This window comes from Lepisma saccharinum, chromosome 1 (genome assembly GCF_977018435.1).
Source record: "Lepisma saccharinum chromosome 1, izLepSacc3.1, whole genome shotgun sequence".
Classification (NCBI taxonomy): Eukaryota; Metazoa; Arthropoda; class Insecta; order Zygentoma; family Lepismatidae; genus Lepisma; species Lepisma saccharinum.
In genome coordinates this window covers 94,854,512-94,881,440 of record NC_139229.1, presented here as the reverse complement: position 1 = coordinate 94,881,440, position 26,929 = coordinate 94,854,512, and the positions used below count along the sequence as shown (strand labels likewise).

The following is a 26,929-nucleotide window of genomic DNA, read 5'->3' as shown; positions in this document are numbered from 1 at the left end:
AAAAATACGCGGTGTGAGCCAAAAAATAATGAAGAAGAAAATTAATGAAAAAGTTGTGGACAATTTTCCGAGCAATACTTGTGCATCGTGGCCTGCTCTCCAAGGAATATCTTGTTCCTCGGATAAATAGCCTGGCTATAACTTCCTACGACCAACTTCCTCTTGGAGACTTATCTTCTAATCGTCCTTCCGCTTCTAATTTTCCTCCTGAGCATTTCCTTTCAGGCTATAGAGGCATACCTTCCCGTGTTATTTTCCATTCTTTCTCCAACTCCAGCAGATTAGTGTCTAAAAGTCCGCAATGCAAAATGCTGCTAAGGACCAAGTTTGTCTCAGGTAAGGCACATACATTTTAAATTTCAAAATTTACAGTCATTTGCGGACTTCGGTACAAGTTAGGAACTGTACACTCACGGACGCTTCCGATTTGTAAGGATACCACTGACTTTCAATAGATTCATTACAACCCAGAGCTGTACATGACTGTACTCTCTGCTGCAATAAATCAAATATGTTAACGGAGATTGATATTTAAGAATTGAAAGATGTGAAACGAATTCTAGAAATACCATTACGAATTTTTATCTACCTAGGGAGGGGTGGGTATTATCCGAAGGTTAATGGAAGGTGGCCAATTTGATTTAAAGGGTAACACACACTGTATGTTCACATCCATATGAAATAGGCCTAAGTGGTAGAATGTGAAAAAGCATAATGTTCTGATCTGGTTCTTGCATTTTACACTCAATATTTTGAACTAACGTACTTTGCTTTAAGAATTGTACTGGAATATTAATTAGCTAAGATCTTCTCTGTTTGCATTAAAATAATGTGTTCTTTTTTTGCTTACTTTCTAATTTAAGATTGACGATGTTAATTTTCATGGGAGGGCGCTTCGACGCCTAAGTAAGGTCACGGCCTAGGATGAATACTTATCGATCATTACACTTCAAACGGAGTTCATAAGACATGTCCATGGGCGCAAGAGAAGGGGGAGGGGGAAGAGTTGGAAACTGGCATCGATCATCTGAAGTTACAAAAAAAAGCAGAAAACTTGTTACTTTTATAGTTAATAACTAATGTATTTTCGTGTAGTTCGTATTCGAACGGAATAAATAAAGTAGAAACTAAGTTAGATCGTAAAAACGAGTGTAAAATTGAGGACTCAGGTCAGAACTTATTCTTTCTTATTCTGCCATTAAATCCAAGGAATAAATAGTTCCACAGTTTTCAAATTTCCCAAAGTTAGAGTTTTATTTGAGAGATCACACAACAAACTAATTCTTCAAGCTTTCTTGACGGAAGTGTGTAAAAATAATACTATAACTATGAATTTTTGTACACTAACTGTACGAAATTGAAAAAAAAATTAATAGAACACAGTCACTAAACTTCTGGATCGATTAGTGAAGTCTCCCCATTTATACAATAATAAATTTGGAATAAAATTATTTTTATTAGTTGTAATAATTATGACCGTGGTAATAATTATTGTCATTATAATTCCAAGTTTTGTCAATGGCCTGACCCCCTCCCCCTTACGAAAGTTACTGGTGACGCCCATGTACATGTCCTAATGTCTTCCAATACTATGACTACAGAAGATGAACGAACAAACTTTAGTCCTCTATTAAAAGTTTTCCTTGTTATTTTGTCTCTCAGTTTATTGAGGGGGAAAAAACGAAAGAAGCTTTTCCACGTGCTGGCCTTGGTCTGCCCTGAGGGCTCAAGTGACATTGCGGAAAAACAGGTCCAAGTGAACGACCTGGGGTTTTTACCCAGAAGAAAGTGATTCACTTTGTTACACTGGATGGTTGCCCCCTTAATTAACACAGTTCCGTGGCGCATCAGTGTTTCAGCGCCAAGGTGACGTGTGGTCAGCGCATCGAGTCCCATCGCCGCTCTTATCTGTATTCCTAGACTACTAGAAAGACTCCCGCTACTTGTTTTCAAGCAGATCTAGCCCCACGCTTGAAGGGGCCGCGGCCTAGATAAAATTATTTGCTTCTGTTCGGCATATTGCGAGTTTATAGGTCGCCGGGGCTTCCAATTAAGAAACTAATCTGATTTTCCTTACTTCATGGAATGTTTTGGCATACTTAAAATTATACAAAATTACTGAAATATTCTAAAGAAAGTATTGCATAAAAGCCATATTCAACATTTTCAATCAAAAATAGTTAATATACACTGTTCGTTTATTTATAGAATGAAAGAAGTGAAAATATTATTTCATATGAAATAGTGTAAATTCACTACAGCATCAACATTCAGTGAAATGAAAAGTAAACAAAAGAGAATTATGATAGAGAATGTTATTGCGATTACAAATTGCCACTTCGATGCGTAAAATTATAATTTGATATTGAATACACCTAGTTTTCTAATAAAATATAATGAACGTGGCACCAAGTGGCACTTGGATTTGATTCATTGATTTAAATCCACTTTATGCACAGTAAGGCTAATCGGGACTGGACCTACAGTTTAGAGTGGGATCCAAACCACTATGAGCCTCCACCGGGTATCGAACCGGGACCCCTTGATTACAAGGCGACGACGGAGTTGCACTTGGAAATGAAGAGGATCGCTAATTTAGAACTTTTATTAGCCTCCCACAATTTTTTGTTCAAACCTTCAAAATGTCGTGCTTATTGTTCTTAAGTAATATGAAATATATATACAGTATATTCATTGTTTCTTAATTGTAACAATGTTTATATTGTGAGTGTTTAGAACACCTGTACTTCAGACTAAGGATTTTTTTGCAGTCGCCTGAAAGAATTTTGGTTATAGGCCCGGAAAGAAAGAAAACATGATCCCAGACAGAAAATACTTTCGTGGGAGGGGACATCCATAATTGGTCCTACACTAAGAGTATATATACAGTCTCTATGCTCCATTAAAATATGTTTTATGGGACATTTAAATACTACGCCAATCGCTGGGAGAGGGGGGAGTAAGTGTAACGCACTGTGAAACCAAAGGTCCCTGGTTTGAACTCTTTGTCAAGGGGTATTAAAACTTTATCCAAGAACACAGGGAAATTAATGGTCGGAAAGGAAATTTTGAGGGAGCGGTGAGGGAATTTTCTGTCTGAAGCTGGAACAACACTGGGACGAGGACAGCGAGAAGTTAAAGATGGAGAGGTCGCAGGTGGACTGATTATAAGAATAAAATCTGTTTTGCACAAGTACCAGGCATGGCCGTATGTAAGCATATATAATAGAAGGGGTTGATCTTAGCTGCCTAGTGCAATGTTAATAGTTCTAATTTAACTTACTATTTATTATTAAGAAATACGATTGAAGTACAGTAAAACCTCGTTAATCCGGACTCCGATAAGCCGGACTTCGCTTAATCCGGACAGGAAAAAAAAAGCAGCAAGGTTTTAAATGTGGCTAGGAGTCAACAATCACATTCGTCGTACGTACTGCATTGTATGTACGTACAGTATTGCTTTACATTTTATTGTACTATATAGTGTATTTAGGCCTATGCCCTTTAAATACACCATAATAAACGTGTTTTGTTGCTATAAACGGAGTTTTAATGCACTTTCTACTGTTCTTTTAGGTTATTTAAGTTAATCCGGACTTTCGTTAAACCGGTCAACTTATTCCCCCATTAGTCCGGATTAACGAGGTTTTACTGTATAACCAATATAATTTTATATCTAAAAATTTGAATCCAAACACATGCTTGAGGTACAGTCACCGGCAATAAAAATTTGACATCTAGATCCTGTAATATCTCGTTCCCTGCAACGTGTTGGGCAGGCCCGTAGCCAGGGATTCTTTGTAAGGGGGGGGGGGCGAAGTCAATCCTAGAACAGGGCAATTTCTTAATATATTGTGTCGCATTGGCAGATATAGCAGGGTACACAGAGGCACGTGCCCCCTCCCCCAAATAACATATTTTTTTACTATAGATCGTTTGGCTTCTAGGGTAGACTCCCGCCGCCCCATAGCTATGGCTCTGAACTTGGACTAGTATAAGAATAGCAGCAGAGATTGCGAGCGAAGAGAGCAAGAACATTTTACGAAATTTATTTTTATTTGTATAAAATTTGAAATGGAGGGGGCAATTTCCCCTTGCAAGTGCCCTTGGCCGTCTGGAAGAAAAATGCAAGGAACACGTAAAAACTAATTCCATCATGAGTATCCAATTGTCCTGCTATTCTTAGATTCTCCAAGTCTTGTTTTTTTACTTCAATGTTTGCTTCCCCTAGAATGGACTTCCGTCCAAGGTCGAGGGGGGACAATGCCCCCTGCCCCCCTGTGGTTGCGGCACTGTTTGTGAGTGTCTCTTCATCAATTTCACGTCATCACTCATTGTTGCGATTAGCTAGAAGTGGCAGAAAAGCAACGTTATGTAACAAAAATCAAATATCCACTCCCTCTCTCTACCACATGAATCACTATTACCAAAAGGTAGACTTGAGAAACAAAAATTTAAGCAGTTCCAAGTTCATAGCAACACATCCAAGAAAAACATCCGACACCTTTAGGCACCTTTAATACAAGACTACTCAAAATGTCACAACTGTTCTAGATACTGAAAATTGCGAAATCATTTTCCGAAGTATGAATCTGGAAGGGAATTCCCCCCCCCCCCCATCATGATACGACATTATACGGAATCTCATACACCCTAATAAATCACAAAATCAATAAGTGTCTTTGTTATGTTGCTAGAGTAACACATGATATAATTGTAAAGATTATTGAGAATTTCAGGTAGGAATGAGTTCTGTATTTTTCACAGGGGGAGCGAAGCAGGCTCTCAGGGAGGGCATTTGCCCCCCTGCTCCCCTCTAGCTACGGGCCTGGTGTTGGGTGTGTTGCCTAACTTTACGGCGATAAGCCAACATCAATAGCAACTTTTCAATAGAAAGTTCGGCAACACACACATCTCCATGCATAAAAGACGGTATTTCAGGATCTACATGTCCCATTTTTATTGCCGCTGTATGTACATTAATTACATTAACCTAACATTATTATTTTTACATTTAAATTTAGTTTTTTTAAAACTCTTATATTTTTTACATAGCTTTCAGAATCTTTCCAACCAATGTACTGTAGTACAATGTAGTGTTTGGTTAATAATTAGTGCAAAATGTTTACTAAACCTATGGAGGGAGTTGGGCCCGTTAAACCCTCTCCTTATATACGCCCATGGTTTGAAAATTCTGATTAGATTGTTCCAAGGAAGGGTTGGTTCTAGTATTGGGCGATGTATCGTCCCGATATCAATTACACGATATTTTGTCGATATATATTGTGTCAGCTCTATATCGTCACGATATTTGGCAATATATATCGTGGAGACGATATATCGCCAATGATATACGTCTGTGACGATGTTTTCTTGACGATATATCGCGATATCAAATTTCCTATATCGTCCATCCCTACTTGGTTCTCTCAGCATTGTCTCTCAGTTGGATATTTGTGAAGGTTTGAATAAATATTTGAAAGTGACTTGCCGATTTTGGTTTCTGGTCTTCCATTAATCCAAACTGGCAGTTTGGGAGAGGGTGGGGTTGAACCCTAAAGAAAAGAAAAGAAATAAATAAATCCGACCATTTCTGAACTGCTGTAGGAAATAAAGGCAAAAGAAGCTTTTCCTTATTTCTAGTTCTGCAGGAATTTGTTCCAGGTTTCCCCAGGCATTTTAATTTTCAAGCTTGCAATATTACTAACGCACGAAGGCCATAAAATCGCTCACCTTACGTCACCGCCACGCATCGCACACGCAACAGAGCTTTGCGAATGTCTATACGCGTGAGCGTAGCCTGGCAGAGAAAGTACCGTACGCATTTTTCTCGCACAAGTTCTTCGAAATTCTTTTGCTTCCATTGCCGCGAGCAAGATGGTATTTCCACTGAGTGGGCGGGATATCTTGTTACTAAAATAAACAAGCTTCTTGTTTTTGTTCCGGGAAAATGTTGACACGGATTGAGGCAAGTGTTGCCAACGGGTTTACATTGAAAGGATACTAGAAATAAAATTTAAAAAATGCTGCGGGATAAACTAGGAAACAAATATTCCGATGCACAGGACATCTGACCATTCACAAAAATATCGAATCCCGGAACTTCATTCATGAATTTACGAAATACAAAACTCTGTGTGCGCGCGCGCGCACAGAGTGAGAGAGAGAGAGAGAGAGAGAGAGAACACATATTAAAAACTCATAAGCAAACTACTTTTGTGTGTTTTCGATATAATCTTTATTGAAGTACGTTTGAAGTCAAAACTAATTACTTACCTTTTGTTGTTAAACAAATACTCTCCTCCCGGGATTTTTTTTTTGTTTGTGTTGGTGATCTTTGAGGCCGAGATTGTTGGTGAAAATATCCCCTGTTCCCCCTATTTCGCACCCTGGTCTTTGTCAGTTTTTGCTCCGCACTATAGCCGCTAAACCTTGTCTAAAGGCGATATCACACAGAACTGGATATCCAGTTAGTTGGCGCTGAACTGGCTACCTGCCTGGATGTGATGGCTGCCTGGCTCGCTGCTTGACTAGTTTGGAGGAATAGGACATGTTCTAATTGCTACTGACTTTCCTCGACTGGATTCTGTGGAACAGTCAATCAGAGCAAAGTTTGGCCATGTGAAGATAATCTGTGAGTTTTCAAAGGGGAGTTTGTGTCTGTGTTTTCCGAGTGTTGGCTGTTTTTGTTAGTTTCTCGATAAAAAAAAGGAAAGAAATGACGTGCAGTGCATTCGTGTTCAGTTCATTAATATTTAGGTATTTATACAAAGCGATGAGATCTGTACGTCACAAATATGATTAGCCGAAAATGAAAATCATTATTACAAGCGTATTAAATTAAATGTTTTCTTTTTTAAATTTGTGAATGAATCCTGCGAATCTCATGTATGAATATGCATACCCGAGTTAATTAAAAAGCTTGTTCGGTACGCATTGATTACCATGGTTTCTTCGAGCCAATTCTCCTACAACATTCTTCAAATTGTTCGTCCATCCTTACAGATTGTCTGCTCTGCGCAATGTCTTATGGGAACAAAAGTCTATCGACAAGTACGGTAACGAGTATCGTGTGTGGCGAAAACTAGCAAATGGGTAGCCAGTCCAGCGCCAACTAGGGCATTCCTACTGGAAATTCAGTTACGACTTGACCTCCCAGTTTTGGCACCCAATTGCCGCTACTGCATGCCACACTACGAGTTAGCGAGTTGAGCGACAAAAGCCTGTGGCGATCCCTGTTCAATGAGAAATACGTCTGGTATTGGTATGATTCAGGTGGATGGTCGAGTTAACACTTGCACACGCTCTGCTACTCAAACGTTTGGGAAAATCACACGCTGACGCACTTTCCGCTTATTTCTTCGGAACTTTTTCCCCCCTCTCCAGTACATTCCGTATCTTGAAGGTCGTGTTTCCAGGTAGGCCGAGCACATAGAAGGAACAACTAGGGGAGGGGGCCTAGGAGGGGAAGAGCCTCATTTAAAGCTGAAATTTGGTTATATATATCCCTATTCTTTCTTCATCGTCTGGCACGCACGGTTGCGTAGTGAGGATTCGCACAATTTCATATCGTTAACAGCGAAATACATTGTGAAAAGTGATTAGGTTGTTTGCAACTTCGTTTGGTGTAATTAAGGTATGTTTTCGTTTTAATGAGGCCGTAAGATGTTAATTAATTGTTATGCTTTTCTGCTAATGTCAACTTTTGTTTTTTTATCTGTGGAAAGTTTTACAATTTTGAAAAAAAATATTCACACTTTTCCAGAAAGCGTGATCACCAGCAGTACTTTCCTGAAAGCAATACTTGCAAATTTTGTTCTCGGATTATTTTTTTCCCCACAAAATTTTAATCTCTGAACATTTTGATCTCGCAGAATCTCCCCTACTAAATGTTATTCTCGTAACATTTCCCCCACCAATAGTTATTCTCGCAATATTTCCACCCACCAAAAGTTATTCTCGCAAACATTTTCCCTACCAGATTTTATTCACGCAACATTTACCCCCACCAGATTGTATTCTTTTGGCTACTAGCTCGGAACTCCAAAATGAGTTCTTAAGCATGCTTCATAAGCACGAGGAAATTACATTTGTCATAGGCTCACCTTAACCTTAATTCTTCGACAAACGACCTATATAGATATTTACTACATGAGTAGCATCGCTTTGTTTGAAAGAGATAACGAAATATTTCCATTGAGATGCAGAGTTGGATAAGGAGAGAGAAGACGAAACAATTCCAGTGTAACTTTGTCACAAATACAACCGGCACGTGGTAAGTCCACTGTTTTTTTTTCCTCCGTGTGTTGTATCGTGTTAGCAAAATGGGCAGCTATAATCAATTGAAACTTTTCAATTCTCCAGTGGGACAACCCCTACTTCCTCCAGAAACAATGCGTTCATTTTCCTTGGTTTTATCAAATTAATTTTCAACAGAATTCTTAATTTACGTTGAATGATACTTGTATCCAGTGGGGGCGATTGGGTTCCTAAACTGAGAGAGGCGGGGAGGGCAAGGTGTCAAAACTGTGGAGCCAAGGACAGTTTACTTTCCCTTGGTAGATAAGGTTTAGCGTATTGCGGGAGCGAAAGTTGCAAAAAGTGGGGGGCAACTGCCCCCCTAATCGCCGCCACTGCTTGTATTACGATAACCAAGAAAGGTCTGATTTAACCGGACACCTGCTTGCAAACATAGTCTCAGTCATCATCAGTGATGTATGTTCAACTCTGAACTTTGATTGATTGATTGATTGATTGATTTAGTTTATTTTACTTTGCGTTTTGTGCCTCTTGGCTAATTTGCGAAGATGGGGATGAGTGATGAAATGGATGAATGGACATTCACAAACAACCAAGCCCGACCGGGATTCGAACCCGGGACCCTTGGCGTCGCAGCGCGATGTGCTAACCACTCGGCCACAGGGTCTGACCCCGAAACCACGTAAATATGGCATAGGAAGAAACAGGGGACATGGGGCGCCTCTATGCACCTGCCAAATTTCATGGAAATCGAAGGGGGACACAGGGGTCAGATCCTTACTTCAATTTGTCCTCATCTTGACATTTGAGGGAGTTTTGCCCCCTAAAACATTTTTTTTAGCTGAAACACCTGTTTATACACCTGCCAAGTTTCATAGAAATCGGAGGGGGACACAGGGGTCAAATGCCCACTTAAATTTGTCCTCATATTGACACTTGAGGGGGTTGCCCCCTAGAACAGTTTTTTTTAGCCGAAACCAAAAAAGCACATATTTCTTCCTTTGGGCCCGTCTATACACCTGCCAAGTTTTATGGAAATCGGAAGGGGACACAGGGGTCAAATGCCCACTTAAATTTGTCATCTTGACATTTGAGTGGGGGGGGGGGTTGCCCCTAACAGTTTTCTAGCCGAAACAAAAAACACGTATTTCTTCCTTTGGGCTCCTCTTTACACCTCCGAAGTTTCATGGACACTTAGATAACCTACCTTGTTAGTCTTACACTTTGTAATTATATAACACTGCATATATTATAATGTTTTATTTTAATTTTTAAATCTGTAACTGTAGAACAATTGTATAATTTTTGTATAACATTTCTACCTTGTTAAATGTGTTAAAGGTTTCATCCTGGAATGGAATGTCTCACATTTATGTGTTTCCATTTCCAATACATTCGAATGAATACATATTCGTTTCAATGGCATTTACAAAATCACCTCTGACATTTTATGTTAAACAAGTAAGATTATTTTTGTGCACGAGTGTGTTAGCCGATGCGTAGCAAATTATTTTAGGAACAACACTTGTTCCTAAAATAATTTGCTACGCATCGGCTACGGCTAACAAAAAACACTTGAAAAATAATCTTGAAGGACTAAGTAATGAAAATTTTCTTTGTAATCGAAGATCATAATACCTTTTAAGGTGTGGTAATATTATAATGGGATTGAGATACGAAACTCTCGGATCCGGAACTTTCGGATCCGGATCCAGACCCGAAACTTTTGGACCCGGATCCGGATTCAGGCCCGAAACTTTCGGATCCGGAACTTTTGGATCCCGATCCAGATCTGGAACTTTCGGATCCGGATCCGTTTGGCCATCCCTAGTCTACGGCTGTTGGTTTCCCAGCATGGAATTCGAGGGATTCATCGTCGTCCTTGAATCTTTCAAATTACGGTTACACTGTACACTTATTCGCCACCTCATTGCCGAATGCCTGACACAATTCCTTTCCCATATGTTTCAAGTTTACATCAGACAACATACAGGTCCTTATCACGCTGTTTGTAGCGTATAACCTGCTGGGCTGGTTGAGCGTGTATACAGCCAGCAACAACCGACTACCTTCTTATCTGTCCAACCTTGGAACTTGCAATTTTGTGTGCAGAGCGCTTGGTTTGACGTTCGACATCGTCAGAAACTGGCAGAACTTTTTTGATCATTAATTACTGTCCTCAACAGAGGTAAAACATCTAATTATAGAATGCAGATAATCATACACATACATTGGTTTATAGTTATACACAATAAGCACAAACAGAACCAATACAATTAGCATACATACATACAAACATACATAGACCGATAATACAAGTAATCCATTACATAAGTCAGAATTTATAAAACCTAATTGAAAAAGGGGCCCTCCAGAACGGATTTTTTTTGTACAAATTTGTACATGACTTACAAAAGGGGAAGATTTAACGAATTCAAAGCTTTCCCATTGGCGTACATAGAGTACTAATTATATAAACAAAATTAACAGTGCAGAGATTTGTGCAATCCATTACATAGGTTGAAAGTACTGTATTTTCAAATCTTATGTATGCCTCGTACAGAAGTTGTCAGCAGCTTGCCTAGTGTTTTGTTTTAATTCTTGAAGCTCTCGTACGTATATGTCGGCACGTACAGTTGAAACGAGGTGCTGACAAGGAAAACATTACTAATTGGAGGAAAGGTAAGTTTTCCTCAAGAAATTACATACACAACTTTCAACAATTAGGCAGAACTGTAAATGCATCGTAACGAAGGTAGATGCACTATTCTTGCATCAAATAGTTAAACGTGTATTTATTTAATTTTGTTAGTGTATCACACAGAACAACAGCTGAAAACTGTACCCTTTGTATAATTTCTTCCTGTGCAGTTATTTCGATACACAAGAACCGCAGCACTAGTTTATGCTCCTTAACGTGCTACTCAAGGTAACTTAATATATGATACTGGAGTCAAAACAGTTGTCGATTGACACATTTTGTGTTCTGTGTTCAACAACCCCAAATTATATTTATCCTCTCCCCCACTAGCATTTTGTACAAAGGCTTACGTTCAAAATCCGTAGAAACTTGTCTTGCTTAAATGTATCCTGGTTAAAAATTTAACCTCTCCCTGCCTTTCACAAACAACAATTATAACTTTCAGTGGTAGGTGCGTGATTTTGTGCAACTATATTTGCATATCTACTTTGACAGTAGCAGAATCAGCCTACGTTTATTTGTCATTTATCTATGCCCAAATGCCTGGTCATGTAATTGGCTCGTACTTCATGGCACGTTCATATCCTTAACGACACATCGACAAACGTTTCAGTGGTGGTGAAGGAGACAGTTGCTAGTGTACGCTGTCTTATTAGTGTTATACATTACACGGATCGAACGGAAACCATGCAAAATGTTTAATTTGGTAAGAACTCGGAGTTCATTCAATCAGTTGGTGCCGTGGTTGATGGAAGTTACACGTGCCTTGCCAAAAGGTATGTTTATAGTAAATGCCAAAGTGAAAATACACTGTACAATATATGTAAGTGCAGAGACAGACAGACATCTGGAAAATCCAGAGGAAACCATGACTGATAACTTTCACTAGGAAAAAAAAGCTTTATTGTGTGGCATATTTAGACATGTCAGTCGGTGGTTACCTGATTATTCAAATATTTTGCACTTCTTTTTAATCGTAAATATAAGGTTAATCTATTAGTACCAACTATGAATCTGTACAGTGTGGTTGCTTGCTGTCAGGATAAGCATTCAGTCGATAATTTTGAAGCGTCAAGCAGAAAAACGTTATGTCTAAGGAAGATTTCAGACCCAAGCGACAAGCGGCACGTGTCGGTAGGGAACGAGCCAATCAATAGCAACGTTTCATAGCGTAGCGACATGACAAGCCACACAAGCCTGCGTTCGATTTGTGAAATCCTCAAGCGACACGTGTCCCTGTTGCTTCGATGTGAAATTAAGAAAGTTATAGGAAAAAGGTACTTTAGTATTATACGGACTACCTCATTTGTCTACGTGACGGGGAATGCTTAAGAGGTTAGGTTAGGCCTGTTAGGTTAGGTTCCATTAGCATAAATACAATGAAAAATTATTATTTAGGCTGTATTTTTGCTAATGGAACCTAACCTAACAGGCCTAACCTAACCTCGTAAGCATTCGTAGTCACGTAGACAAAGGAGGTAGTCCGTATAATACTAAAGTACCGGGAAAACAATACAGGAAGTGAGCTAGAAAAGCGGTGGAAAATGTGGAAAGTAGAAAAACAGAAAAGACAGAGGAAGAGGGAAAGAATAGAAATTAATGTAGAAAGAGGTAAAACAGAGGAAGAAAGATCGAAAACAGAGAAAGAAAATCGGAGGAAGGAATGTGGAAAGAAAGAAAACTGAGAAAAGAGAAAAAGGGGAAGAGAGAAACAAGAGGTAGAAATTAATATAGAAAGAGAAAAAGGGGAAGAAAGACTAAAAGGAAAAATCCGAGTATGAAGAACACAAGACGAAGTGTGCACCAAAGCAGGGCCCCCTAACAACATTTCGTCCACTCTCTAACTCTACCCATAGACATTCTCCGTACACACCGCAGATCGGAATCGAAGTAGTGAAAAAAATAGCAGCGTTTTGCGCAAAAGAGCTCGCTAAAAGGAGACAGTCTACTTTCTGTTGTCCTTGTTCATGATCATGACCTTCACATGCAAAGTAAACGCGTCTATTTTTTCTTCAACTTTTTGCGAGACACTCTTACGTAACGAGGGCCACCTATAACAAAGTTCCTTTCAAAAATTTTCCAGATGATATCGAAACAAAACCTTTCTCTTCCTTCGCTAGCATCTTCTACGTTAGCACTCGACTGTCAAGGTCGAATCGAAGCATGAAATATGTACTCCGGGAGAAAAAAAAGTCCCTTTTGGCTATCACTAGCTTGCTATTACCATAAAACGCACTTTGAAGGTGGAGTTGATTCTCAGTTATTTCTTTGCAAAGATACAATTTTTGGTCTACAGGTTAGAAGGTGTTTCACAAGCTACCTGACCTAGCTGTAAGTACTATCACAGATATGATCTAAAAGTAGACTTTTTTGACTATGCAAACCATCAGTGTTTATAGATTACAATATTGCTTTTCGATAACTATCATTTGAAGTAACTGCCATATTTATCACTTACTGACAAATATTTGCAAAAAATGAACCCCACGTCCTGGAGATTTTTGGGCGAAGGGAGGGACGATAAATGCCCCTCCTAGTAGCTTATGATGATCACGGGATATACCAGCGTGTGTATTAGGGTTCGACACTGTTGCCACTGCCATGTAATATGTCAGTCTGATAATGTACCACAACGTCCGGTATGCTACGGTCGGTTTTTTTGTCCACTTTATGCCCAGATAGAATCGGGACTGGATCTATAGTTTAAAGCGGGATCCAAACATGTGTATCCAGAGGGAATCGAATCCGGAACTCGCTGATTACAAGGCGACAGAGTTAGCCAATGCAGTATCGGGGAGGCTCCAAGAACAGACCTTTCACAAGAGAGGGCCAACATATAGAATAAGTACAATATATGGTAATACACACATAATGTGAAGATTGAAAGACGGTGGGGTTTCTGATAGCCGGATACTGTTTCCACAGGTTTCAGTGTGATGTCAGAAATAATAAATGTCTGTGGCAACCATTTATATGTTGCGTATATGCAGGGTAGAATGTGTGTCTTCTCGAGGGCACGTATAGTTGAAACGAGGTGCCAACGAACAATACTGAGATAAATGGTTCTAGTGTATGTTTTGTACGAAGAACACAAAAATGATACCAATATGTCCTATTAGGAAAGTTTAATACAAAGGTTTCTAATTCTACCACAGTACGCTATTATCACGGATTAGAATTAGCATTCGGTAGATAGCCTCAATTAGTTGTAACCGCAATTAAAATTTTGTACACGTACCACTTATAAACCAGAAGCTATTGAACATTGAGAAAACTTGAAACTATACTATCAAGTGCCATGCCTAGTTATTCCGTATTACTATTTTACACTGTATTGATTGATTGATTTGGCTTATTTTACTTCGTATTTCTGCCATTTTTGGCTAATCGCGAATATGAGGATATGATGAAATTGATGAAGGGATACTCAAAAGAACACCCATGCCCAGGCAGGGATTCGAACCCGGAACCCCGCCTTCTGCTAACCACTCCGTCACGGAGGCCGGCTATTTGACACTGTACTTCGACAAGCTGAATTATCTTAGAGGTATGCTACTAATGCACTCAAATAAAACATGGTTATTATTTAAAACATTATCATTATCATTGTAACTATAAGTGGATGTTGCGTAACTTGATTAGCATTTTTATAAGAGTTTGCAACTTTTTTCAGTCTCTTGGCATCCACAGCTGTGTGAAACCTTGAACAATATATGTTAGTCACTGGAAGTCGTCCTTGCAGACTGTTATAATTCTCACAATTAACATTTTTAACGGATTTTAAACGCAATTGTTCCGCTAAAGTTGATGATGTGTTTAAAAGGACAGTTCTGACGCAACGGTTCCTGGCATTGTCCTTTCTCCAAGGATACGCTCCGATAGGAAACAAAAGTTATTAATTAGTGCAGTACTCTTCCTCAAATGAACGATGAAAGTAAATGGCCTTTGGGCTTGGATATTTTGCTGCTCTTGGAAACACGGTCACACTAGATTAGCAATATTGTTGATCAGTGGTGGCGATTTAGTTTCAAAACCGGGGACAAGATGTCAAAACTGGGGGGGGGGGGGAGGCAAAGGCAGTATATTTCAAATTTGTAGATAAGGTTTAGCATAGTGCGGGGGCAAAAGTGGGGAATAACTGCCCTCCCTAATCGCCGCTACTGTTGTTGATCCAAGTCTAAATCGAATCCAGATCGTCGTTTAGCAAACCCATGAAAAGTGGGAATATTGCGGGGGGGGGGGGGAATTCTTAACCAGATTTATTAGTTTATAGAAATATCATATTGCATGCATCCAATGAGTTTAAGTTTCAATTTTGTTTTTAAAATGTTTGTCTGGTATAGTAATGAACTTGAACTTTTCAGATCATTCGTACCACATGCGACACAGGATTTTTTGTTCTTTTAATAATGAATTTAAGGAGATTTTCAAAAGTAAAACTTTGTTCTGTATACATAACAATATACATTTCAATGCATAAGGTTCCTTCAGGGACCAGAGATTTTTTTTTAGTTCAAGCTTTCCACCTCCAAAGATAGTTCACATATTTGTTAACATCAGTGATAGTATATTCCCTTCAGTTTCACTAACAAGGTTTTATTTTAATTCATGTAACTTTGTCTGCAGGAAGTTATTGATGTACTGCTTCTCTTTCTGTTATAATTAGGAAAGAAATATAAGTCATGCTAAGTTCACAGTTCGGAAATGGAAAATGTAACACCCGTGACAAATGGATTGGCTCACTTTTCATGGTCGATTCAAGGCCTAATTTCTCTCTTCGTTCCAGAGTTAAGTTACACACACACACACACACACACACACACACACACACACACACACACACACACACACACACACATATATATATATATATATATATATATATATATATATATATATATATATATTATATTCAATATAATTCAATGAACCACGATGTATTTGACTAGGAACGAGACCGAGAAAGCTTTTTAAAATTGAGACGAGACAGACTTGGTGTCCGAGTACCCAACCAAAGTTATTTACTACAAGACTTCATCAGATATCAGTGGCAATGGTGAACCTGTGCTCCGTGGTTGCATACATTCAAGTTGTTGTTTTTTCCTTTTTTGCCGGCTACCCATAAGCCAACCATTTTATTTATATGTTCTTTCTATGCGGTTAATTTTAGCAAAACAAGAAATAACGATATCTTAATTATGAAACTATATCAAATGGACGTGTGCACATTTCTTTGTATATTTTGATTATTATTATTATTAAAATGACTAATAATAACTTTGTTATTATAACCTATGAGGTATTATTAGAATAATTAAATCAAGAAGATTTAGGTGTGCAGGCCATGTGGCACGAATAGGAGAGGAAAGAAGAGTTTACAAGATTCTTGTTGGGAAACCTGATGGTAAGAGACCAGTAGGAAGGTCAAGACGAAGATGGAGAGATAACGTTGAGATGAACCTAAATTAAATCGAGGGATGGAAAAGATCAGGATAGGGACAGATGGAAGGCCTTGTGTTGCTGCAGCCATAAACCTTTGGGTTTAAGAAGGCTAGAGAGGTAGTTAGTTTAGTTAGAGATAGTATTACTCGATACACCAGATTAGTGAATATCCACGTCACACAGTTGATAGTACAGGGTGATCAAAAAAATGTTAACACTATATGGGAAATGGAAAATAATGATTTAATTATATTGAACAAATTTACATGACAATGTTTTACATGCTCTCCACATCTTTACCTGTCCCATGTAGCCTGTATAACAAGTGTCATTGCAGCAAAGTTTCTTTTTTTAAAGAAAATTTTATATTTCCCACATAGTGTTAACATTTTCTTTAATCACCCTGCATATTGAAATTTATGGTTATACCATTTTGTTGATAACTTTTATATACTTCGTTCAAGGAAAAGATTTAGAAGTTAGAGGAATATTTCAGTCCAGTTTACGTTCAGCGAGCTCTTATACAAAAATCTTATTTCTGGAACCATTTACTCTTTGTATTTAGTGGTAGAAAAAAGAAAACATAGAAGTTCTGACCTGCCTTCTGCATTTTGCACTCAAGTCTTTGTGCTAACTCTTTTCTTTCATTGTTTGTTTGTTTTGCATATTCCGCTAGAATGCTATTTAACTGAACTTTATTTCTGTTATTAACTATTAGCATAATAAGTTTATTTCTATTTTATAATTTAAAGTTGAATAATACCAATTTCCAGGGAGGTTTGACCGGCCGGTTCGACCCGCCGACTGATACACGAAGTTTATACTCTGTAAAGAAGCTCGAATTTTCAATGTTTTACACTATTTATAAAATAAATTCCTTTTTTTTCAGGAGCTTCTTGTCCAACATGGGTGAAAACGAGAATATAGTTGCGAAAGCACGTGATAATGTCAGACTACCAATGAAGGATGAGTTCCTGTACGACAAGTTTCCCAAGAACTTCTTGTGGGGGACCGCTACATCGGCGTACCAGGTGGAGGGGTCGTGGGACGAGGATGGTAAGACCACATCGAATGTTATTGCTGTTTTAACCGTTTACATTGGAACCAGTGGCGTGTCCAATGCTATTTGTGGGGGTTAGAATTCTCTATGACAATATCCTAACTACTTAGGCAATTCCTTGGACGTCACTACTCCAAAAAGTAGTTTCGAAACTTAATGTTGCATAGAAATTGCATTCATTTTGTCACAGTCTTCCCACACTTATAAACGTTTGATAATAATTTAAAATAACACATTCCTCGTTCAAAAAAGAAAAAAAGATGATTTTAAAATTATTACAAGAAACACTTTTATTTTCCTAATAAAGACAGAATGCACGTTCGAATGTCTTCCATATACCAGACTGTATAGTAGTAAATTTCGCCAGTAGATATATTTTTCTTTTGAAGATTTAGCCCATCTCCTTGGCGAAGTGGTTAGCACAGTGCGCTACGACGCCACGGGTCCCGAATTCGAATCCCTGCCTGGGCTTCGTTAAGTGTACCTTCGTCAATTTCATATAATCACTCGTCCTCATTGTAAAACCCAACTGACGTACTGCCGAAATTGGCATAAAAGAGACGCCAACAAAATTCATTAAAAAAATCATCTATGGATTTTCTCTTTCTTCAACTGAAAAGTGTTTTCTTATTTCAAATTATGTGATGCTCAAAAATGTAAGTTTTTTATCGAATTCCTTCCAAACGTCGCACATTAGTGCCAAAATGTAGGACATGTCCAGAAAAGAATAGAACGTCTGGTAACACTGGCGGTACGTCCTGATTCTCTGAAGCTACGTCAGAGATGACTTTCTAAGCATGATTGGATAGCCTAGAAATACTTACCTTGGACCATTTTTCAAGTTATAGTTAATGTACTAATCTGTGTTAGTTTTGCTGTTAAAGCATTCCTATTATTTTGCGAAAATTATTTATGTATCATACAACTTGTGACTAAACCTACGATTCTATTTTGCAGGTAAAGGCGAACACCTGTGGGATCATTTCTGCCACCAGGATCCAAGCCCAATTCTAGATGGCAGTAGTGGAGACCGAGCGTGCGACTCCTACCACCTCTACAAGGAAGATGTGAAGATGCTCAAATCTATGGGGGTAAGGATTATCACTCATTGAGAATATCCACTTAATAATCGAAATATGTTCGATATCCATTTCTATTTCTGTAACTTCGTGGACTGTGTCATTTGTAAGTCAGTACATCTGATAACCAAGGCAACTCATGATATATTCAGTGTGGTATTTGTAGGGGGGATGGGGGGAATTCCCCCTCTCTGGATACTTGTGTCTCCCTCTCTGCTTGATAAATTTTATCCCCGGGGGGAATGATATTTGGGGGGAAACAATAATTACTGGCAATTTAGTTACTTTTTCCCATTTCGCCATTCAATTGCAACATTTTCTGTCCGACAACTGGAAGCTCAATTTGGAGAACGCAGATGTGGCCTCAAGGGCTGTTCTATTTGTGGAACTGTCAAACAAGTGGCCAGGGTTGACGACCAACTTCATTCTTCCTTTTTCTTTTTCCACGGAATTTGGCAGGATGCAACCCCAATGAATGTGCAAGTTACAAATGAATGAGTCACATGACTCGTACTTGTCACCACAGAATCTGTCATTTGTATGAGAGGGACAATAGTGCTCGAAGATAGCCTACGTGGAATTTTCTAAATGAGCGCAATAGCCCTTTACAAAGTCATTTTTTAAAGAACATGTGTGCTCTTTTTCTAGAATAATGAACTAGATTTCTTTATGAAACTAGAATGTTAGTGGAAAAAGTGAGCATTAGGAGTTTCAGACTCTGCAATATCAGGAATCTGCCTTCGAAATGAACGAAATCTGATAAAACTGGTGGGATGAAGGCTGTGTTGATCAAAGGATGGGTTCTAAAAATTTGCAAGTGCATCTACACAAGAAGGCAGGAGTATTAAAGCGGCGAGTTCCTTTTGACAGTTGGCTGCCTGTGAAAAATTTAACAAATGGAAAATTACACGGCCATGGCTTGATGTATCTAGCGATGAAGTTACACATACATTATCTTTCAACATCACTGAATTACAATACATGGGCCGACCCCCCGTGGCGGAATAGTTAGCACATCGTGATACGACGCCAGGGGACCCGGGTTCGAATCCCGGTTTGGGCATGGGTGTTTGTGAGTGTCCATTCATCAATTTCTTCATCTCATCACTCATCGCCATTGCCAAAAGTGATAGAAAACCAAAGTAAAATAAGCGAAATCAACCGATCAAACTAAAACACATTGGCCAGTTGGAATGTGGTATTTTTTTGTTGGAAATATTTTCAGCATGCGTTGTCAAGTTGGTAGTTTTGTAATCTTATGGCAAGCTAAACACATTTATAAAATATCATGACTAAAAGTACAGAAGAATCGATATGGAATTCATTCTCTTGATCAGTTCTGTAACAAAAATTGGTTATGAAATTACGTACACAATAATGGGCATTAGATATATAGTAGTGGTAATTGCTATTGTCTTGTATTCAAGGAGTTCCAGACTAATTAGGCGTAAGTTGGCGGAAACACTTGCGCAGATAACAAATTTTCAGAATTAACGAGCTAATGAAACTTGTGTTAAGCTCCTGGGACCTGAGAATCAAGTTAATGAGTAATTTTTATGATTTCACAAATATAACCGTAATTTATGAAAGTAGTCTTGGCCGCTATTTTTATGGGGTAGAATTTTATTTGATTCTGCTCTACCCACCCCAAAGTTATGCCTAAATTCGATTCAGGTCCATAAAAGTTAGGTCCCAGGCTAGAATTCTTGGGGGGGGGGGTCAAAATCTCACTTTAAAAATTGTAAGTACTGTCCCGATTAGCTATTCTGATCATAAAGTGGACTTGGCCTTTTAAATCGGCAATTTTCAGCAATTATTAAAAATACGTTTTGTTCATAGCTTTTTTTAAAGTTGAGTGACATGAAATGAAGTGTCGAGTGACTCCCATTTACCATTTAAAATTATCGAGATAACCCCTCCCCCGTAATCCCCCCCCTCTAGCGTCCACAAACGTACAGACACACATATATTTGAAGCATTACATCATGCTGTCTCTAGACAGTCAGTAGAATTTTCCCCCCCCTGGAAATTTCTTAAATACCACACTGGAATTTCTATAAATCGTTCATTGAGAATGCAAATGTTCTATCTCGAAATTGTAAACAAATCGAGATATTTTGGCTGTGGTCTATTTAGGATGCAATTGTTTCATCTCTGCTATCGTATGATGCCTACATACAACCAATATTGATATATTGAGAGTGTTTTTGGTCCATGCACAGAATTTGGAAGCAGCCACGATAATGCAAAGTCCAACAGCCAATGGAACTTTACGGCAATTTCCTCAACCAACCACAAGCGTCATCCGAGTATGAGATAAACTAGTTGCATTCTAAGCTCAGTCACTTGTGGGAGCTGCTTAGCAATAGTATTTTATATTCGGTTCTTACTTTTGTTGTAAACAGAAAAAAAATTGAATAATAGTGTAATCAAAGTAGTTATAAGCAACACACCATAAGTGGATGATATAGCCACAGAAGTTTTTGGGCTCAAATCACGGCGTGGGCGTGAGTGTTCTTTGAGTGCCACTTTACCAATTTTATATAATCACTCATAGTCGCAATTAGGCACAAGTGACAGAATAGTGACGTCAAATAAAAAAAATACAAATTACAAGTTTTACCTAGCATACTATAGCTAAAACTCTTCAACTAATATATTTTACTTCTCTACTGTGTCAGGTAACCTACACTGGTCAAAAAAATTAGGGGAGCAAGCAAGGAATCCCAAAACCAAAGTTGGTAAGTCAAAAGTAGCAATGTATTTTGATTAGGTGAGTGAGTCCTCAAACAGTACAATACATGTCTATTGAGTCATTAGCACAACAGAGTTCTAGGGGTGATTTCTGCAAGGTACTGCACAAAATCAGGAGAACAGCACGGTGATAAGACAACAGAAATGGACAGATACGCAACAGATCCATACCTCTAATAAGGCGTGTGGTCGCCATGAACTGCTATGACAGCTGCACATCTGTTTTGCATGGAACCAATAAGGTTATCAACGACAGCCTGCGGGATATTCACCCATTCCAACTGTTGCAGAGTTGTAGGCGGCACTGGCCGAGCAGCAATGCGTCTTCCGAGTGTGTCCCACACATGTTCAATGGGATTCAAGTCTGGGGAGGATGCTGGCCATACTATTCGTTCGATACCCTCATCCCGTAGCATGGCATCAACCAGACGTGCTCGGTGAGGTCGGTCATTCTCGTCCACAAAAATGAAACGATCACCGATATCTGCAGCCATTGGGACAACATGAGGCCTGAGGATCTCATCCCGGTACCGTAAAGCTGTCAAAGTACCGTTCCAGATAATGTGCAGGGGGGGTACGTCGATCAACACTGATCCCTGCTCATACCATTAAGCCACCACCACCATACTGAGACACTTCGCGCACATGTGCGGGATAATTGCGAGTCCCACGTTCCCTCCAGATGAGAATGCGTCGATTATCTGACTGGAGACTGAAACGCGACTCATCCGAGAAGAGAACTGAACTCCACTCTCCATGTCCCCACTCACGATGTTCCACAGCCCACTGTCAGTGGGCCCTACGGTGTTGGGCATTCAGAGGGACACACACCATTGGTCTTCTTGCATAAAGACCCCTTTCCCGCAGGCGATTTCGTACAGTTTGGCCCGAGACTCTTCGTCCTGTTGCCAAAACAAGGCCATGTTGCAAGTCAGTTGCAGTTTTCTGCCTATTCCTGCAAGCCGACAATGCTAAGTACCGGTCTTCCCTAACTGTTGTTGACCATGGGCGACCTTGCCCAGGCCTCCTTCGTACTGTACCTGTCTGTTGAAATCGTGTCCACAACCTGGAAATGACACTGCGTGACACACCAAGGGCTGCAGCCACCTCACGTTGTGTTTGCCCTGCTTCCATCCTCCCAATGGCTCTCCATGCGCTAGATTCCCCTAAATCGGGTTGTTCTGCCATCGTTCCTATTCAACACTACTCAACTGAATCCCACCTGCACTTACGGTCTGCCAGCACCAAACAACCGGTGTTCCCAAGTGACCTCGTGATTGCTCCTCATATCACAAATTCTGCAACGTGCCTTATGGTGTCACTAGAGAGCTCTTCATGCTGATGATTCATCACAGATGAATTGTACTGGTTGAGGACACACTCACTTCATCAATATACATTGCTACTTTTGACTTTATAACTTTGGTTTTGGGATTTCTTGCTTGCTCCCCTAATTGTTTTGACCAGTGTACATAGGAACGCTTTGAAATTAAGTAATGTATTTTCACAATGCCTAAATCGATGAAAACATATACAAAAAATATGGCTACAATCTTATTGAAAATTCCGTGAATGGTACAGCCAACGGCAAAGATAATAGTAGGCAAATTGTCCATTTTTTATTCTACATTCCTGTGTTTTTTAATGAGTGGAATTCTGTTGATGTGAAGCAGATGTTGTCCTCCGCTTATTGAAGTTTTATTTTAATTCATGATTGTGGATTTCATTGTGGTAAACAGCGTGAATGAAAATGGTAAAGGATCATTTGCCTACTATTACTTTTGCTGTTGGGTGTATCTTGCGGTATTACAATTTATGACCAAGATAGCTTCTGATGTGTGCGAATAGTGACGACGTGAGCAAATACAATTTTATTAATCTAAATAAAAAAAAACACTTAGGTTAAAAATTGATGAGGTCTGTATTTGGATTTACAAATATATAAAAATTTTGTAGTGTATTTGAACACATTTGAATACTGCAGTATAGGGCTGCAAAAATCGCTCGGCGGGTTGGAAAGGGTCAGTCGTGACTCTAAGTTAGAAGTAAATGAGGCCAAAACAAAAAAATGTTGTGTTTAAAAATGGGTGTGTGTGCGGGAAGGGAGAGAAGTGGAAAGGACTAAACGGATAAATTACTTGGGTCTAACAATCACTATGACAGGAACATGGGCGAGACACTTACAAACAATGAGGGGAAATAACGGACACAATAATGGGAATAACAAGAAAACTGCAAAACTATGAAATGAGCTTCGTCGATAAGCTATATCGAGCCCTATTAATATCTTCCGGTGGGTATGGGTGCGAAATCTGTGGGGCAAAGGGGGAAAGCATAATTAACCAAATAGAGTAAAGCTACTTCCAAAAAGCCCTGCATGTCGCAACAGGCACCGCAAACAGCGGGGTACTACGGGAACTTGGGCTTGCGAGGGAGAACACCAGACTAACGTGAAGAAGGGTTAAATATTGGGCAACTCTTATAATAGCAGGGCGAGACACTATCAAAGGGAAAGCTCTCATACAACAAGTAAGGGGAGGGGAAATGGGCTCGTGGGCAAAAGACGTTAAAGGTAAACTATTCGAAATCTTGTTGGGATGGGTATGGGAAGAAGAGCACGTAGACCAAGGAACACTTGAACTCGTTCAACAGCGACTAGAAGATATAGATCAGCAAGTAATAATGATGGAAACTGCAACTAAACTATCACTAGACCTACAGACAAGGGACATTCGGGAAATGGGACAAGCGAATTATATAAATAAAATAAGCAAGACACCAAGAGAGGGATTAGTATGGCTGAGACTGGGGGTGGAGACATAGTGCGCTGAAAAGAGAGGGAGGTACATATGAATGTATAATATGTAAGGGAAAAGACGGGACGGATCATCTGTTTGCATGCCCGGGAACGCGCGCCCTGCAGGACAAATGGCTGGAGGGTGTGGGAAAAGAAGAAGCACTGAAATTAGTTGTGGAACAGAGTGCAGCAAGTGTGGAGAAAGTGGGAGTGTTTTTGGTGAAAGTGAAGGAAAAGAGAAGTGAGGCGAGGAAGAAAGACTGGAAGAAGAACGAGTGGGGTGAATGAGCTGTTAGGGGAGGGGAAAGAATGTGTACATAGGGGACAAACTAAGAGACAGCATATAAGATAAACTAAATGCAAAGTGTATATATATATATATATATATGTATGTATGTATCTATGTATTGTAGAAAAATCCAAATGTTATGTAGTGCGTACAGCTTATGGCCCCGCATATGAAAGAATAAATCTAATCTAATCTATTCTAAAACCTCAATTTTAGGTCAATTTCTACAGATTCTCCATTGCCTGGTCTCGAGTCCTCCCCAAGGCTACTCCTGACTTCGTTAACGATGCTGGAGTCTCATATTACAAGAACCTTATTGACGAACTCTTGAAGAATGACATTCAGCCAATGGTAAGCCAAAGAAGCTGTTGCATTTGCTTAGGTTTTTTTCTTCATGTTTTTGTACACACTGCATCTTTCATGAGAATCAGTGTTATGTTTGAAAAATTACCAATAAGTGGAACTCCAGTAACTTCTGGATAAGTCACCGGCGTACGCAGAGGGGGCTGAAGGGGCTACAGCCTCTCCAAAAATTTTGATAAAATCAAAATTTTCAAATGAAAGCAGTAAAGAACTTGGCAAAAACCAAAGTGGTAACTGACACTCCGCTTTAAAATTACCTCCGATTGCAATTTTTTGTCTTTGAACAACTTTTACGACGAAGGTTAAGAATGGTAATTACGAAATACGTATTTTATAGTGAAAAACTCAATAAAAAAAACTCAAACTGACCAAGGCAGTAATTTATTATATGATAAAACATAAACTAAACGTAACGTTTCAACCTTCTAGCAAGGTCTTCTTCAGACTCTGCACAAAGTACAAATGTAACACGGTACAAAAACAGGACGATATATATACACAAACATTACTCCCCTCCAGACTATTAGAAAGTTGTTCTGGAACATTCTAGCAGGTGGCTTTCCCTTGTCAACTGTACTCTCACCTAAAAGGCTAAACATATTTACTTCCATCTAGAATGTGGTTGGACTCTTTATCTCACGCTCTTTTTCCTTCATTCTTCTTCGCTCCTATTTCTCTCTTGTCCTTTCCACTCTTTCTAACACCTTCCATTCTTTGTTCAACTTCAGTCCCCCATTCCAGTTCATTGTGTTTTCTTCACCTTTCTTCTCTATTTCCTTGGCCTCCTTCCATTTTCTCACTAGTATTCTCTTCTTCCTTCCTATCTGCTTAGCCTCATCCCACTCTATGTCATGTCCTGTTTCTCTCGTGTGTTTAAATATCGCATTTCTCTCTCTCTCTTTAAGTCGTACATCATCCCTATGTTGTTTCAACCTGTCTTTCGGCCTCTTTTTCGTTTCTCCTATGTACACACTCTGACATTATTTATATTTCACTTCGTAGATAATACCTTCCTCTTCCTCTTCTCTGTTTTCCTTTTTCTTGTTTGCATTCTTCGCTATTCCTAAGATGCTTCTCCCTCCCTTCCTGTAAGTTTTAATGCCCGCTTTCCTAAGCACTTTGCATATCTTTTCTGTGGTCTTCCCTATACTCCTTATTCCAAACCTTCTCTCTTTTTCTTTCTCTTCCAATTCTCCCCTGCCACTTTTTCTTCCTTCTTCTGTTTGTGTCCAGTATATCCTCCTTCTCATAGCCATTCTTTTCCAGCTGTTTCCATAGGCTATTTATTTTGCCTTCTTTTTCACATTCTTTCGTGCATATTTTCTAGATTCTGTCCTCCATATTCTTTATAAAATTTATTTTTGTCATCTCACTTACATCACTTCTTTTGTGGCAGAATACCCCTGCTGCACACTTCTTCTGAAGCCAAGCGGTTTCAATTTCTTGTCCTCTCTTCCTTTTCATCTAGGTAGCTTAACTTGTCTTCTTCTATTTCGAGTTCCAATAATATCCCTCTGTCCCCCTAGAACACAACTATGTAATACCCACTTTTAAAATTCAAGCCTCCTCCGGAAAAAAAACCTACGTACGCAAGTGAGAGAAGTGAATCTTGGAGGCTTGGAGCATTATCAGAAGTAACTTACCACAAGAATTCCCGCACTTACATGTCAACCCCGGCCTAACTCCAAGGTGTTAAGTTTCTTGTGTGCAATGACGTATTGGTGGCAAAGATAATGCATCACTAGAATGTAAAACGATGAAACTACAGTGTCGAAATATGGGGTAATTAAGCACCTTGAACAAGAATAATCTTTAGGTAAACATGTTTACCATAGCTTATGGAAAAACCAATGTGGAAGTCACAAGCGCCATCAAACGGTTGAACGGCAACTTTCAAGTCGCAAAAGCATGGACAATAATAGCAATTAGAGATTAGTCAACGGTCGGCATTGGGGAATCATACAGTGATTCACTATATATGATTAAATTGCATTGTAGAGTATTATTTGTGTTAAATTTTGTGTTTACATTGTAAAATATTGAAACAAAAATTATCATATTGCTAATTTTAAACATCGGGCAACAGTTTTTATTTCATGTTATGAATAATAAGTACCTGTTAGTATTTTCAATTTAACTGAAGCCAGAAACTGTACATGTGTTTATTGCTTATGAAGAAAAAAGC

The 26,929-nt window shown here is 39.1% G+C and overlaps 1 protein-coding gene across 5 annotated transcripts in view; it reads left to right on the top strand.

Moving 5' to 3' along the window:
* The first annotated feature begins 215 nt into the window (after positions 1-215).
* The window catches only part of LOC145998349 (myrosinase 1-like), a 55,457-nt gene continuing 28,743 nt past the window's right edge, over positions 216-26,929 (top strand). The window contains exons 1-4 of one of the 5 annotated variants that reach the window (XM_083134756.1): positions 216-336; positions 17,292-17,458; positions 18,420-18,553; positions 24,598-24,732. In XM_083134756.1, the coding sequence (XP_082990882.1) occupies positions 302-336; positions 17,292-17,458; positions 18,420-18,553; positions 24,598-24,732 (471 nt within the window). In that variant the 5' untranslated portion in view covers positions 216-301. Of the gene's footprint in view, positions 337-8,228; positions 8,276-10,923; positions 10,942-11,581; positions 11,737-13,207; positions 13,292-17,291; positions 17,459-18,419; positions 18,554-24,597; positions 24,733-26,929 lie in introns of those variants that run through there. The other 4 variants (XM_083134769.1, XM_083134774.1, XM_083134765.1 and 1 more) reach the window with 4 other exon arrangements.